The sequence below is a fragment of the Salvia hispanica genome, chromosome 2, assembly GCF_023119035.1.
Source record: "Salvia hispanica cultivar TCC Black 2014 chromosome 2, UniMelb_Shisp_WGS_1.0, whole genome shotgun sequence".
NCBI classification, from domain to species: Eukaryota; Viridiplantae; Streptophyta; class Magnoliopsida; order Lamiales; family Lamiaceae; genus Salvia; species Salvia hispanica.
The window spans coordinates 29,622,476-29,639,516 of record NC_062966.1 but is presented as its reverse complement, the minus strand read 5'-3'; the positions used below and the strand labels follow the sequence as shown (position 1 = coordinate 29,639,516).

Sequence of the window (17,041 nt, the reverse complement as noted above, 5' to 3'; positions counted from 1 at the left end):
CATATTTGGAAGTTTGCCACATGTGAGTGATTAAATTCAAGGTGTTCCACGAGTTAGTAATGAAAGTGCACTAATAAGCCTTGTTTGACTTGATTGCGTTAATTCATGCTTAATCTATTCTTTCATCTTTTGAGGCAATTACGACGTCTATTCATTTTGCATTCCATGCGTCTATTCTTGTGTCTTTATTGTTTTGTTCGAGGACAAACAAAAATAAGTTTGCACGTTTTAAGGCCTTTTATTTCGTTTGTTTTCAATGTCAAAATCACAATTCATGCCCCTATGTTGTATATTTTCTCTATTTTGGTATTTTGACGTGTTTTGTGATATTTTGTGTATATTTAAGCCTAAAAAGACAGAAAAAGTCGAAGTTGGAAATCTGGAGCATTCACGAAGTCCAAGTGGTCCGCGCAACATGCACAATGACCGCTAGAGCCCAGCGACCACCGCACAAGTAGCGGCCGTCCGGAGAAAGTTGTGCTGAAATTAAGAAGACATCCAAATGACCGTTGGAGAGTGCGTACGACCGCTACAAGAGCTTCCGGCTACGAGATTATTTACGCGACCGCTGCAACACAGTAGCGACCGTGTCCAAGAGTCGAGGCTGCACTCTTATGCGGACTCGCCCTGGCCAAGGTGCAGCGCCCGCCGCGAAAACGTGACTTATGATTTGACCTACTTTCTCCCCAAAATTTTTTAAACTTAGCCACTTTTACCTTGTTTGATAGAGCTCGAAATTTCCTCTATAGATACCCTCAAACCTCTTCATTTGGATCTTTTTTTGCCTCATAATTCTAGAGCATAAAATTGAGAGAGTTCTTCATTATGCAAGAGGTTGAAGACTAATCAAGAGAAGATCAAGGCTACAAGGATTCAACCTTGGGTTTTACTCTGTTTTAGTTCTTATGTTCACTTTGTTTTTCCTCCATTCTATGTTTTTAGTTCATTCAATTATGTGTAACTAAACTCATAGGATTCTAGGTGTTAGTAACGACTTTTATTATACAATTTCGTTTTCTATTTAATATCCGTTTTTGTTTTACTTCATTTCTTCCCTAAGTTGTTCGAATACTTCATGCTTGAGTGACACATTCGATAAAGATTTAATACTCCTCCTTTCTTCATAGTTGAATCATTTTTCTATTTCGGGAAGTTTCTTCATAGTTGAGTCATTTCCATATATGGCAACTTTTTTCTCTTCCTTACTTTACTCTCTTTACTTTATTCTTTCTACTTTATTCACTTTATACTTTATTTTCTACCTTTTCCTCCTCTTACTTTTTATCTATTTATTTAACACACCCAACATTTATTTCTAAAACTTCGTGTCGAAAAGTTCCGCCTCAACTATGAAGAAACGGAGGGAGTATAACTTGCTACATAATCGTGAGAGGAGGTTGGCGAGTTAGCTCCATTTAGTAGACTACAATTAGCTTCCTTAAAATGGCACTGTAATTGAGATGGAGACTTTTCAAGGGTCTTAGGAGCTTTTAGGAGTTACGAATCTAGGATTGACAACCCTAGTGTTAGTAATCTACGCTTGTACCGCATGGGCATAACTAGTGTGACTCGTCTATCGAAGTAACGTGACGGGTATTGTAGTTGGAACTTGTATAACCATAACCGAACGCACATCCTCGAAATTCTCTTATCTCTCTAATTTGGTGCAATTAGTTGTTTTATTGCTTTCAAGTTGTTTTTGTTTTCAAAACTGCTCGTTTTTCCAAATAGTAAAAGAAGTTTAGTAGAAGGTAGACAATCTGTGATTTTATTCCCGTGTTCGATATCCGAACCGACCTATAGCTATACTTATATACTCGATATCTTTGCGTTTATTTAGTCTTAATAAGAAGGCATCAGCTCTGGTCTGTTCAAGAAAACTCAACGAAGAGATAATCCAATTATGAGCATACATAATGTTTCCTCATCTCTGCCATGATCAGAGTCTCATTTTTCTATTTTAGTCCATCCACGAATAGAAGTTTCGATTTATTTTTACTATAAATGGTAAGTATGTCTCACATTCCATTAACTCATTCCACTTAAATTTCATTTAAAACTAATACTCCCTTTGTCCCATAAAAATATTAGCGCTTTCCTTTTTTTACGTCTCATAACAATATGAGCATTTCCATTTATGGAAAGTTGTCTCAACTCATCACTCATATATATCAATTTATTTACAACTTATACCAGAACGTCCATCATTACAACTCATTGGACACTAATAATAATATGGGTCTCATTATCCACTAACACTACTTTAATTATTGTTTCCTCATTTCTCTTACTTTACCAATTACGCATTAATTCTCGTGACATTTTAAATGCACGTATTTTTTTGTGACAGGAAGAGTATATACAAATGAGATCTATATTCCATTAACTTTTTCTCATCCATTTTTTAATATTTTTTAAAACTATGCGAAAAGAGATGGAACTCCTATTGGTGATGGGAGAGTTACTTTTTATTGACTTCAAGCAACCAATTAAATTATACTATACCTTTTGTACATTTCTCAATTGTCCCATACAATTTAGATGATTATAATGTAAGTGGTTAAAATACAGCGACAAAAGTACAAAAGTCACAACAAATTTTATCAAAATTTTAATTTTATGGGGTCATTGAAAAATATACAAAATTTATGATTTAAAACACAATTTTCCCTAAAACAAATTGGTACTCAACCAAGTTTTAAAGATGAATGTGAAAGTATCTAATCCAATTTACTTTGGTCATAACATTATTTGATAGTACCATCCGTCAGTTTGCCTCACAAAGGCCGGTGGCGGAATCGCAGAAACCGTCGCGATCGAGGAGCTTCGGTGGAGGAGCACTCAGCAGAGGGAGGATGGAGAACCATATGCATTTCTTCTACTATTCCCACACCCCAAGCTTTTTCTAGTGCTTACTCCTGTTATTGGATTTGTGCCATTGGCGTACTTGCAAAGCGCCTACACGAACACGAACACGAACAAAAACATGGTTAGTGTTGAACATCATAAGATAACATAGCATGGTTGTAAGGATTTCAAAGATTCACACACCTCCATGTCCATCTCTCATTTTTTTCTTACCATGTTTACCGTCTTTGAGAACATGTGATAAATAAATGTGGGATCACTAAAGTGTGACCAAATTTCTATCTTTTCATATCTCTTCTTTTTTATGACAAGTTTGCAACCAGAGATAACACACCCTAAAAGGCAAACAATTTTAATATGGTGGAAAGTAAGTGTGGAGCAAGATGATAAAGAAAGACCTGTTTCTGAGGAAGGTCTAAGACGGCATCACTGAAATCAGCGCCTTCGATTATAGCACCACCAAGATCGCTGCGTGTTAACACAGATCTAACTAGGACAGCATTCGTCAGATTAGCTTCATTTAGCACCTGCAACAAAGACCAGATGACGTAAAATCAGGAAAAGCTACACTGGAATGTTGGATATTACATTTAACAACTTGTACCATACAAGAATTGAAGAAATAGGAAATTATCTACGAAATCCGATGTGTTTCTATTAGCTTACCATGCGATCCATTAGAGTGTCGCTAAATCCGCACCTGTGAAACGACATGTTTACAAACGGAGTTTGAGAAAAGCGGAAACTCAGCATAGCTTTTGTTTCACACTTTTTGACTTTCATTGATTATCCAATTTTTTCAATCCATAGAACTACATGTTATGTTATTACAAGTCAGTGCTTTGGACATTCGTATTAGAACTTTGAGGCTAATGTAGGATGACTGTGGTTGATCTAAACTAAACCCCTTAACATGATTAGCAATGTAATCAGTAAGTAACCTGTGAAGTTGGCTTTAAAGGCAACAGCTTTCTCAAGATATGCCCCATTGAAAGTGGAACCACTGAAATCCGATTCCCTCATATCAGCAGCTGTGAAATTGGCTCTTCTGTATCATCCATTTCAAGTTAAATTGAATAACAACTCATTCGATGTTAACATCATTTCCCTTAATTTCATACATGTGTATCATCGTTTATATTTCCATATTTTTGGAAGCATAATTCACTCGTTTACATCTAATGATGAAAATCATTACCATCGGTTTAAAATTGTCAATAAGTTAATCTATGAACTTTGAATAACATATGAAATGAAGATAGTGTTAGAACTATCACTAAGTTAATTTATTGGACTAATCGTTTTAAGCCCACAGTTGAGTCAGTCTAGTGGAGTAACAATTATGCTTTAATCGTCAAAGAAAAGGAAAATTACCTGAAATTTTCATTAACATGAACAGCTTTCCTGCCCAAAAAGCAACAACAAAAAATATAAAAAAACATTTGAAAAAAACTAAAAAACTAAGTAGAAACTGACTTGAGGTCTGCAGAGCCAAATTGAGCAGCCGATCCAATCCCAAATTCTCCCCGAGTTTCTGCCTCAAATTTATTCAGATCAGCCATGGCAGACATGTTAACAGTGGTAAAGGAAATCACAGCTGCAGCCAACGAAGTTGAAACCAGCTTTCTCCAAATCTTTGGCTCTGCAATTTCATCAACATTCTTACCAATACGTTTATGATGTTCAAGAATTTGGAGGAAATAACTTGTTCAATTTTTCCTGTTTTGAGCTTCCAATCGACAGTTCACATAAAATTGCTTTGGAGGTGTGTAGAGTGGTCTCTCTGTGGCATTGATGGATTACAAGGGTAATAAGGAGATTAAAGTGAGAGGCATTTTCAAGTAACAAACTGAGAAAGAAATAACGTAGACTCAAATTGCTTTTGGATACAGTTTTTGTACTATTATTATCCACATTTTAAGTGGTGATAATTGGTTGGTATGCCTTTTGAATGTTTAATTTCCTATTAAGCCAATTCTTACTCAAATTGTCTTAACATCTCAGCAAGGAAGAGAACAGAGGCTGAATCTGCAAATTATCGGGGCTGGCGGACAGCAGAGGTGCTGTCATCATGGCTGTTGTAGGCGGAGCCGATAAAACCATGAGTTTGGTATGGTTAGCAGCAGCCACGGAAACTAAATGCCGCAGCCGGGGGAAAAAGGACGTTGAAACATTAGAATATCGAGGCTAGAGGTGGACAACAGGAATTTTCTGGTGGAATTTTGACACCAGGAAGAACTGTTCAGCCCGCGAGCCACGCGATTGCATTGGATCCGTCGAATGTGGGGATTGTCATTGGTGTTGGAGCTGTGCCCGTTAGACGAATCTTTAGGGATCAAACCAGTAGTGTTGTTCGGATTCCCGGAAAATAGAGCAGCCCGCATTTCTGCCCTGAACTTCTCGAGTCATCCACGATCACCGCACCAAATTGATAAGCATATAAGATAGGAAGCCCCAACTTAACCCATATGAGATAGGAAGCCCTAACTTAACCCAAAACCATGGTAAAAGGTACAGGTTGACTTCCTATCATATGCTATTCCACACTTTCGTGTGAAACCGATGTGGGATCTACATGACTTTCGTGTGAAACCGATGTGGGATCGTATCATGTAGTGTGTGTATTTAGTGAGTGTGTGTTATTCACTTATTTGTGTGTGCGTAATGTGTGTATGCACATGTAACTCACTTTTTCTGAATTTGTAACTCAATTGCTTACACAGTCACATAAAATATACTTGTAATGCAGTGATACACTTCACACACGCACAGAGAGAGGGGGGGGAGAGATACCTGCAGCCATGGCAAAGATAGAGAAGCTCCCCCTCTTCTGGTTCTGGCGCAAAGTTGAGAGATTTGTGGAAGCAGAGGCAATCGCAACACGAACTGCGGCAGAGGAAGTGGAGTGAGATACAAGCGGCAGAGGTCTCCGATTTAAGTTGCAGATGGCGGTGGATGACATTTTCATCACGGATTCTGCCGCCATTTTCCGTTTCTGATTGACACACAACTGAAAAGAGGCGATGGATTGAGGATTATGGGATAATGCAAATTGGAGGTGGGATTTCGTGTGGTCCTAAATCGATTGCAATTTTGTTGATATATCAATGCAGTTCGGTATGTATATTTTGATTGTAAGAATCCAAAACTGCCACGTCACCCAGAAACCCCTGCCTCATATTCAATGGGCTGATTGGAGAGTCACAATCTGGAGCCTCATTTTGAGCCTGGCTGTAACTTTCCACCACGACACCGTCAATTCCTTATTTTCCTTTTGTCGCTTTGCTCATGCTGTTTCTAATGATTTTGGTTTGGGTAAACAGCCCTGGTGGAAATTATACTGCAAATTATTCTCACTCACGGCTCTTGTGGAAATTGCCCTCTGGAACTTCAACTAGGGTTTTATCTTCTCTATCTTTCCTACAAATCGTTCCTCGAACAACAACTCTAATTTGCGTAAGAAACCTCGTTAGATCGAACTCGAGACCAAACAAATTGGTGCTTAGAGCATCTCCATGGCAGCTAGCGGGCCGGCTAGCCGATTCGGCGCCAACCGGTCCGCTAGCCCGACCATTGGGAACGGTGAGCGGCGTTTCGCGAGCATCGGCTAGCCCACGCCAATTCCCGGACTGGCCGATTGGCTGCCGATCCAGCCGCCATTGTAGCGCCGATCGGCTAGCGATCGCTGCCCCATTTTTTTCGAACCTCTATATATACGCGTCGAACGTCATTTTTATTTGCACCACTTGTTTTAACGAGTTTCTCTCTCTTAATTACAAGAGCAATAACGCGAAATGGAGAACAACAACGACTCTCCTCCGGTGACGGCGGGTAACTCCACGGTACCGTGGGGGTGGATGGGGTCCGATGGCTGGTACTACAATATGTACCCTTGGCCGAGATGATGTCGGGGATGGCAGCGGGGTAGTGGTATCGGGTGCAGGGGATGCGGGGGTGGGCGGGGGTGTCGGGGATGCGAGATGATGGCGGGATGGCAGCCGGGGATGTCGGGGATGTAGGCCGGGCGCACGGGATTGCCGGGGGACAATATTGTCCCGATCTTGACTTTGCCTTCTCCCACATCGACCCGGCGGATACGCAATCCCTGCGGGTTGAAACTTTCTCTTTAGGGGAGTTGGGATAGATCTCGAGGATGCGGACGTTCTATTAAACAGGGAGTATGTCGGGTCGGGGTCGGGCGCCCGAGAAGAAGGGCAAGAGCAAAGGTTGGTCGGCGAGTCGTCGCGTGACGATGACGGGTTCGGGTAAGGTACGGAGGAAGTGGACGGATGAGGAGGTTGTCGCGGTCATGGCTTGGGTGAGTGTTTGCGATGATCCCTCAAGTCGAACAATCGAGGTCATCAACTTGTGGGCTAAAATAGCGCATCCTACAAGAACATTGCCCGGACGGAAGCCACACAGTGGGGAGGAGTGCCGGAAGTAGTGGGACCAAATCGAGCTGCGGTCTCCGATTTGCGCGGTTGTACGCCAACAACCAAAGACCGGCGGCCAAACTAACGACGTTGTCGGGAGATGCGGAGGCGCTTGTTCCCTTGAAGGGGTTTATAAGGAGTTCATCTTGAAGGCGTTATAAGGTCTTAATGGATTCGAGAAGTTTCGGGCGGGTGTCGATCTTGGCGGCCAAAGGGAAGGCGGTTTAACCTTGCGTGATTACAGAGCAACGGTGGTTCCACGACCTCCCGATGATGCTCGGGATTTCCGCCCCTCCATCGTTTACTCGTCGCACCCGCCCGGTTGGTCAAAGGATGGCGCAGCGGGCTTCTGGGGAGTCGCCCGGGTCCGTGAGGTCGGTCGGCATCCCCTCTCGACAAGTCGTGCCCTAGCAGCTCTCACTCGCGCGTCAACAAACGCGCTGAACATGTGGAAAATCGTAAATCAATGGAAGCGGGGGATGACCGTGGAGAAGGGGTTTCTTTTAGATCTTTCGGAAATATGCGGGCTGATTTAGCCCACGGCGTAGGGCCATGGGAGACGGGGGACTCGTCGCGGAGTATTTGGGGTTCCGAGGGGTGGCGGCAGTGAGCGGGATCGTGTGGGAAGCGAGGATGATTTTTTTTTACTTTTTTTTAATTTAAATAAAATTATCGCATTTTCCCATATTTGTGTCGAAAATTTAATTCAGTATTTTGCGTGATTGTAATTTATTTGTTTTTTATAATTTTGCTAGCTTGTGGTATTCTTGTCAGTTCTTGTCTTGATGATGTGGCAAGCGGTTCTAGTCCTAGATGATGTAGCGGAGGAGTTTTGTTCTAGGCTTTCTTTGCCTAAAGCCATTGGAGATGTTTTATTGTATTCTCTTCCTCCTATTCAAGTAATACAAATTTCCACTCCAAAAACTTCAATCATGGAATTGACTTAGATATGTTTAGCACCCCCATCACTTTGATAGATCTGATAATTGCCATGAAGATCTTGGGGCTACAACTGACCACAAACTATAATAATCATATCGATGTACATTTGAATTAAATTCAAATAAAGTAAAAACTTAGTTCAATAAATTCGAATGAACCAAGTATTAAATCATTTGAAAACCTACTAGAATGAACTAAAAAACCCATCTAAATGAAGTAATGACCCATTTGAATAAAGTAATACCTCTGTATGAAGTAATATCTACTTGCATGAAGTAAAAACCTCTTAATAAGTTATGACTTAATTGCCTCGGACTAAAGTAAAATGAGTTTGTATGAAGAAGAAAATAATTTACACGCGAGCATTTCATCCATTAATTTGGTCTCTAACTCGTTCTTTAAAAATTGGTTCGACATTCATCACAACTCTTGAGTTGTATTATATACCAAACTCGTTTTAAACGCTAAACATCAAACACATCATTATAAAACAGCAGAAGTTCTAACAACTTCATTTATAGTTCATTATAGGAATTCAGAGATTTAAAAACAATTTAAAAAATACGAAGTTTATTATAAATTTGTTATTAGTTCATTATAATGAACTCCATATTATCTTATAATGATGTTGTTCGGTATTTAGCGTTTTAGACTGGTTTGGTAATCACAGTCCTCTATATATATATATGTATAAATGTTTCAGCACTTCGGGCCAAATTATGGTACAACATTTACAGCCAACAGCCTTTACAAAAATGTTTTTGAAACAGTTACATCTGAGGTGTGTCCGATTTTATGGCAATGACGTACCGTAGCGCTCGATCCTTTGGTCACACATCCCTGACCTTTAGCCTGATTTCAGAGGGAGAGCTGAGAGCCTTTCTTGGACTCGCAATTGAGCCGAGTGGCTTGTTCGGCTTGAAGGAGCAGCAGCAAACCTATGAACCAACATCTTGAAACATGGCAAGCATAGCACGTAGAAACAGACAAAAATAAATGGTGCAGCAACAGACCACCCCAGCAACTGCCACATATGTCAATACCATCAGTTTAATCACACAGTTGCCCTATTTTTTCAAAGACACTAGACAGCTGGAAATGAATAAGAATGTGAAAGTAAATGTAAATGTCAACTTGGTACCATACCGCGTGAAAAATGCTCTGCAGAACTCCCATGAAGCTTTTCCGGAGACCACCTTCTTCAGAGCATCAGAAGTTAGAGCGAAATGAGGTCCCCCAGTGATGAACTCACCAAATCGTAGAAATGGAAACATCAGACTGTTGAGAGATGAATTAGACAAAAACCACAACTCTGAGATTAATCGTTCAAATTTCTGCTAAGGTCGAAATCCAAGTCCAAAATAACTAGTGGGAGTATGATAAAACACATCTCTCTACTTGCACTAACAGACTAAAGGTGTAAGTTTATACATTAAATTTGTGCATACCCACCCAACCAATATGAATAAGAGAAAACTCACGACCACAGTACATAAGTCAGCTGCAAAACATGAAAAATCATGCAATTTGGCAATTTGACTCAGAATGAATCATGCACTTTGGCAATTTGATGGTAAAGGCAGACAAAAATAAGCATCAAAGCAGAAATTCTTGTCATGAATATTGAAACAAGAGTAAAGACTATCATAGGGTGGGCAATGAACTATAATATATGTCAATTCTTGTAGAATTGGGCATAAACTGAATTACAAAATGGACTAATAATTGAGCTGAACTAGTTAAAGGATTACCTCAACTCAACAGGAGTAACAATAAAGTTAGTGAGCATTACAGTTGGCGCATTACAGTGGGATCCAAGTACCGCAATAGCTAACCCGCATAAAAACACAGGAACCCCTAGTGAAATTGAAAAGTTCCAAGTATAAGATGGTTGTCAAGATCAGTAACACAACTACAATACCATCTTTGAGGGAGTGAAATAAACAGACAATATCAAAGCATAAACTGGTACTAAAGCTTAAGGATTTTGAATCCAAAAACAACAAGTTTTCTGTTTCCTATTCTAGAATAGGAGATAAATATGGTTACCAACGAAAGTTTTGAAAATAATCATAATACTCTGCCGTAGATCCTAAAAATAGACAGAGATTCACATATAAAATCGACAGTAAATTCACTATCTTTCAAAACAGGAAGAAGAAAACCCTTAAAAACGATTAATTTGATGAGATATAATACGAATAAAATGAAAATTACTGTATAATAGCAATGAGCTGAATGAGTGAAAACAATTAGCTGAAGAAGGAACATAGCATACCACAGATGGGAAAGAGCCCTAAAGTGCTTCCCAGCGCAGCGGAGAATGCGAGCTGCTTGGGCTCGGCTCCCCTATTAAATCAATCAAATTGCGAAACTTCAGTGACCATAACCAGCACTGCTGCCGCAATTAATGTAGATACTACAAATTAAATTCGGGAAAGAGATTTACTGGAGAAGGATTTGGTGAAGAGGGTCCACAACTCTTCTACGGAACCATGAGACTAAAAGTCCAAATCCAAAGCGTTTCGCCATCACTGCGTGGATTTGCTTGAGTACTGATTGATGGATTCCTGCTGCGTGCGCTCAAATCAAGAATTGTTCTGTTTAATTTGAAATTTTTGGGTGATATAGCTCTGCCTCTGCGTGGTGCTTCAGATCAGACTCCGTCGGTTAAATGAAATTTGGGGATCAGACCCACCCAACATTTTACGGCGTCGTTTTGAAGCAGAGCTACTCCATAGTCCATAGAGATACTTTCTTTCTTTTTTTATTGTACTAAGAGCAACTCCAAGGGAGAAGATAAATAAAAAGGGTATATCCTTCTCAAAAAGTCGAATATACCTTTCTAAAAATCAATCAACTCCAAAGATAAAAGGTATACAAAAAGGTATATCATTTAAAAAATAAAATAATATACAAAAGCATTAAAAAAGATAAAGTGTTAATACCTTCTCAAATACTCTCTCCTGTAGATCGATTTTTTATGAAAAAAGGTAAATATGATAGTTATATTAGTTTACCTCTCCATTTACCTCTTCCGTGGAGATGCTCCTGAACGGATGAAATATTAAAAAACTTTTAAATAATTTCTTTAACTCATTATGTATGACTCAACTGCCTACTATTTTCGACACAATGTAGCTATGAAGTTAATCGAGTACATTAATTAACATTTGACATTTCTGCATGACCTCACCGGCAGCCTGTTGAGCAAGTGAAGGCTAATATGACCGACTTTAATGTGACTTCCAACAGTGTGTACACTTGTATTCATCCTCTCTTCTAATCATTGTGACTTTTCTGGAATATAACGTGTTTATATGGCAGCATACTCAATGAACAAACAATGAAATTTGATGATGATGATGATGATGCTGAGTGATTCCAGCCAGAACTTAGGGAATGGGTGAGAAAAAGCTTAGAAGAGGAGATTCAGGCACTCTTATCCGATAAAGCTGGAGAAGCTGAGTTCGTGCATTCCCTTCAACTTCAGATTGCAAAATTTCTTTAGGTTTTCAGTCAGTTTATGTGAACTAGCCATTTTGCTCATTAAAGCTTCTCGATCCTATACTTACATGACTTCACCACATGGCAGTGATCAACCCTCTGAAATATGTTTTAGTAGACCAATAAGTACTACTCCCTCTGTCCCAAGGAAGATGACCCCTTCCTTGGCGCATAGCGGATCCAGGATCCGAAACGGAGGGAGCGGAATATATAGTATTAGCTTGATTTAGTGCAAAACATAGCTATTTTTTCGTTGTTCGGGGCAACACCGAGGCAAACGGAGGGAGCGACATGGTAATTTTGCGTCCTAATAAGGGGAAAATAGTCGCACGAAGGAGGCGATCGCTCCCTCCTACCCCTAGATCCGCCACGCTTGGGCGCACGAGATTTTATGCGTTTTATTTTGTGTATTCAGTGGAGAACTAGATAAGGAATAAAGTAGAGCTAAAGATAAAGTTGTATCCATTTTTAGTAATGAATCATCTTTAGGCATGACCAAAAGACCAAAAAAAAAAGTGTATCGTCTTGGAGGGAGTATATACTTTGTACATCTGTCGACCAACAATTTTTCCTCTTCAGGAAATCTCACACAACGTGAGGTGCTCATGTGGTGAGGAATACAATGTTGCGCTGGATTAATAAGTTTGTGAGGTGCCTAAGGAAGAAGAAATGTAGAAGGAAATTCTAAAGATGTAGCTTTCGACATTCTTAGCACAGTTTGTGCAGACAAACAAAAAGGGAAAATACCAATGTCTGTGCCGTCTATATAATCTCGATTCATTTGCAGTCTTCTCTCACATTATTGTTGAAAATATCATCACTCAACGCCTAGTCCCATACTTGCCTAGGCTTCGAGTTACTTCGCTCCATAATCCCCTAACGGAAACGAGTACTCCTTGTCCAAACACATTAGAGCTTAAAAGAAGGCCTTCACCACCTAACCTGCCATGTCTTCCAAATGCATGTCAGAGGCAAGAGAGATAGAGGAATTAACATCTGAATTCTGATTCAGATTTATTGTCACGACTGATAAATGTATTCATAAGAAGAACAAAGATACAACACCATTACGATGTCCATCAAATAAAATTGGACTTGAGAACAACAATTCTAGTGACTGTACACAAAACTGTTTTGTACTATATTGCATTCTGAAATTCAAGACATAAGATCCTGACTACAAGTGCTTATTGAAATAAGCAGAGAAGTCATCTGATACAAGAAGTGCCATCACATCACCACTGCTCCTTCGAGCCTTAAAGGACATGCCACTACACCTGAAGGAGTAAAATGTGAACACGTCTCAGCTAAGAGAAAATTTAACGTGTAATGAGCTTCCAATTTAAAGAGAAACGTCACAATGCCTAGTCAGCTTAACCTCAACTGCCCAACCAAAAAAACAAGAACTTACCGTAGTACTTATCTTCTTGTCTTGTCAAGAACCTCGATGTATCTTTTGGACGCCATATTGTTCAACAAGAAGTCTTCCGAGATCATCAATGACACCACCTTGGACCAAAACCTCGAGCCCCTTTTTACCTATTTGTATTTAAAAATTGATTAGATTTCAACAAAAGAGCAAAAGGGCCTCTTTACCTATTTGTATTTAAAAATTGATTAGATTTCAACAAAAGAGCAAAAGGGCCTCTTTACACAAAATGAAAATCTAATTTGAACAAGAACAAAGAGAATATGAAAGCACTGATGGAAATGAGATCTTCTCAAGCACCCTCACATGATAAGAGTGTGAGGGCTTGTAAATTTGAAGAAGCAAAATGAGATATTGAGCACATCATGTACCAAGTAAGAGAATAAAATTCTTATTCTAACAAGCACAGAGAGAATATGACATGCTAGTACTAGCCATACCGGGGAGTTCTGAAACTGTTGTACTACAAGCAAACTTTTTCTGAAGCTCTGAAGCCAATGCCTCGCATCTATCAAAAAGGACTCCAAACCAGACAGTTTGGTAACCTTTTGTTCCCTTGTCTTCGCTCTGTAATTATCTGGATAGGTTTCAGTGCACCTTTCCTCACAACCGTATCATTTCCCCTTGTCACTCCAATATGAGCTTGCATTCGGTTGATAAAGGTTTGTCCCACATCTTTTTATGAATTTCAGTTGGATATGTTGTACCCTTCTTGATAGCACCCTTAAACAAAGCATCACACAAAGTTGCATCTAAAACTACAATGGCCTTGTTTGTTTGTTTCACGAGATTTTCCTTCTCTATGTAAGCAAAGACAATTTGAGAAGCTTCTGAAGCAGTATACAGTTTCCAGTTTCTGCTCCAACAGCAGCAAGTATAGGGTTCACATGTGTGCTTGCCTTATAAAGCTCGACAACATCAAGAGTTTTCTCTGACTGTCCTTCACCACTGACGTTTTTGCAGATTGTTCGTTGTTATCAACTTTCTTTCTCTGGCTTGAAAGATGTGTATTCCAAGTGCTTGCGGTTAACTGAGACTAGAGTTGCCTCTTTTTATGCTTATCCTCTTTCACAGAAATCTGCCATGCAAAATACATAATATGCATTTTTAAGCAATCAAATCCTAGTAGCATCAACACAAGGAAATAGTAACATCAACACACTAACAGAGTAAAGGCAAATAGGCTAAGACTGACCAATCCACCAGTAGATTTCGACTGTAGCCACTTGGACAACTTCTTGTAAGAAGACTTCTTGATGTCCAAAGTAACACCTGAAGGCCTACATGGTAGCACATGACTCGACCTGTAACAGCACAAATAAGCAAGACCAGTATGAAACATCACACATTGAGCATGAAAAGCAGGCAACAGAAACACTTATACAAGATACCACAAAGGACATCTCCAGGTAAAATATTGAATGAAATGTTTTAACCCGTTCATTTAAGTTACTTCCAACTATAAACAACTACAAACAAATCTCTCTCTCCCTTACCATAATATACTTCCTAGCATAGGAAGATCTTTATCTTTGATGGTTGTATGTAAGGCTTGCAAGAGGCACTTGTCCAATAGCGAGTCTACATCCTCAACAGACAATGGATGCTGGTCATCCACATTAGAATCACTGCCTGATGCATTTTCTGCAACCTGTAAATCTGCCATTGCACTGTTTACTTGTTCACCAATTTCATTGACCACACTGTGATCAGTACCAGGAACAGAATCAGAAATAGGAGCGGCTCCATCAGCCCGACTAGCGTCTTCTGTACTCTCATGGGTCATAGCAGTCATATGGCCAGCTGAGGAATTATCTTCAAATGACTCAGAAGCCGGGCTAGCAGAATATAAAGCAGGGTCTTCAAACACAACATCTTCCAAAAATCCAGCATTTGGAATACAACAATTTTCAGCCAACTCCCTGGAGGAAATCACCAAATGCACAAACAAAGAAAAAGAACAAGAGTAACTATTATAAAGGCAACCCACTCAATATATTTATATTTAATGGAAAGGTCTACCGATTAAAGGTAATTCCAGGGTGCTATTACCAAAGTGTATCACGGTAGTAATGACATATTTTTAATGCCTTCCCACGCAAGCCAGCCTTCAATGCCTCTGTGCTATTCATGGTAGTACTGCCTACCTGAGTATAGGAAATGCATGATGTATTAGAATATTAGTAGTAGAAAAGAAACATTAAGCACTTTAATATGGCTAAATACATCACTGTATTACTTACAGCTATAGCAGCTGGATTTCCAGGAACTTTGACAGCCCATGGCTCACCAGCAGAAAATGATGGAAGACCTTCAGGGGGAATATATATGCCAGGAAACATCAAGTCAGCCCCACCAAGCACATATCTAGAAACCTCCCCCCCTTTGAGCATGAAAGCAGGCAAAAGATCTGGAACCTTCCACAAAGCATAAACTGCGGCCAAATACATGAGTAAAATCAATAACACTAGTTCACAAGTATAGGAAAACAGAGATAAACAACTCTAACTGCAGTTATGCGCATATACAAGTATACAACACAATCCATGTATGACATTAGCTTCTCAATACCCGTAGGGAATATTTCTGAGCCACGTCCATCGGCATCAAAAAACAAGGGACAGTCACCTTCTAGGCCATATACAAGAATTCGGTTGGGATACTTTGCTACCACAATCTCTGCCTGAGAAAATAATTAATCATGTCAAAAACAAGGATATCATATATACCTAAAAAGGCTTTTGTCTTCACTAATGAGACTCCCAACTAATCAGAATACAAACATAAAATAAAGAGTTCACGAGAGACTCTTATATAGTAGTATAGCACAAAAAATACATATACTATAAAACTATTATCAACGGGTGGAGTGAGGTGAAAAACTTGGAAAGGACAGAAAACAAAAAACATAGAATTAAAAGTTGGAAAGGAAAGACCTTGGGCGGAAGCAGAAGATCGATATCCGCATCGGAGACAGCGGGAAATCGCTCTCTCACAGTGCGTTTGAGTTTTTTGCGGTCGGCCCCCGACAGCCGCTGCTGCGATTTGGCATCCACTGCCTTCTTGAACATTTTCTTCTACTTCAGTCTAAAAGCGATTGCCGATTGCTGCCTCGAGCTTCGATTACGATTCTTTTCAGCCCAAAGATGAAAGGGTTCAGACTGCTATTAGGCTTTTCGTTTTATAGTGTTCCCCCTCATATTTCATTTATTAAATGCAAAATTTTAGTGATATTAATGACCAAAAATTAATCCGTTATTTAAAAGGATCTATTTCTTGAAATTAGGTAGTAGTATGATGAATTAACATTAGCTAAAATTTATGGATAAAATTTGCTTAAAAAAGTACCCCCTACTAGGGGGGGGAATCCCGGATATGGGAAGGGGATTTACCCCCATTTTCCGACCCATATCCAATTTGGATCCCTATTAAATTTTAGGTTGGATTAAATAAAGTTTTAAATCGGGTTTGGAAAACCCCAAAGGGGATCGGGTATTCCCGAATACCCAATTGATTATTTAAAGCATATTTTAAATTAGGTTTAGCCATTTTGCATTAAATATAATCTTATCTTTTTAAAAAAAAAGCGATCCTTTTTTTATTTTATCTAAAAAAAAATAAACTTAAAGAGATTAGTCAATTTAGATATTTCTATATTTCTATTAATATATAAAATTTTTTTTTTTTAATTAATTATTAACCTAAAAAGATTTTGGGGGTATTTGGATCCCAACCGGATAGGATACTAAGTCTTAAATCCGCAGAAAATATTTTTGGGAACCCTTTGGATACTTTTAGTTTTTCGGTTTGAATGTTTTTTTTGGCCCGGGACCCAAACCCCGTTTTTTCCCACCCGGGTCCA

General features: G+C 39.4%; 1 protein-coding gene and 2 pseudogenes across 1 annotated transcript; all 3 read right to left on the bottom strand.

The window, feature by feature from the left end:
- Positions 1-2,575: 2,575 nt before the first annotated feature.
- LOC125205190 lies at positions 2,576-4,983 on the bottom strand (annotated as a pseudogene).
- Positions 4,984-9,247: 4,264 nt separating this feature from the next.
- On the bottom strand, positions 9,248-10,885 carry LOC125205189. The gene is made up of 4 exons (XM_048104013.1): positions 10,693-10,885; positions 10,522-10,592; positions 9,995-10,100; positions 9,248-9,521 (listed from the first exon to the last, which is right to left on the bottom strand). The coding sequence occupies exons 1-4, from the start codon at positions 10,773-10,775 to the stop codon at positions 9,311-9,313; spliced, it is 471 nt and encodes a 156-aa protein (XP_047959970.1). The 5' UTR covers positions 10,776-10,885; the 3' UTR covers positions 9,248-9,310.
- A 1,854-nt stretch (positions 10,886-12,739) lies between these two features.
- Positions 12,740-16,295, bottom strand: LOC125205186 (annotated as a pseudogene).
- Positions 16,296-17,041: the final 746 nt, after the last annotated feature.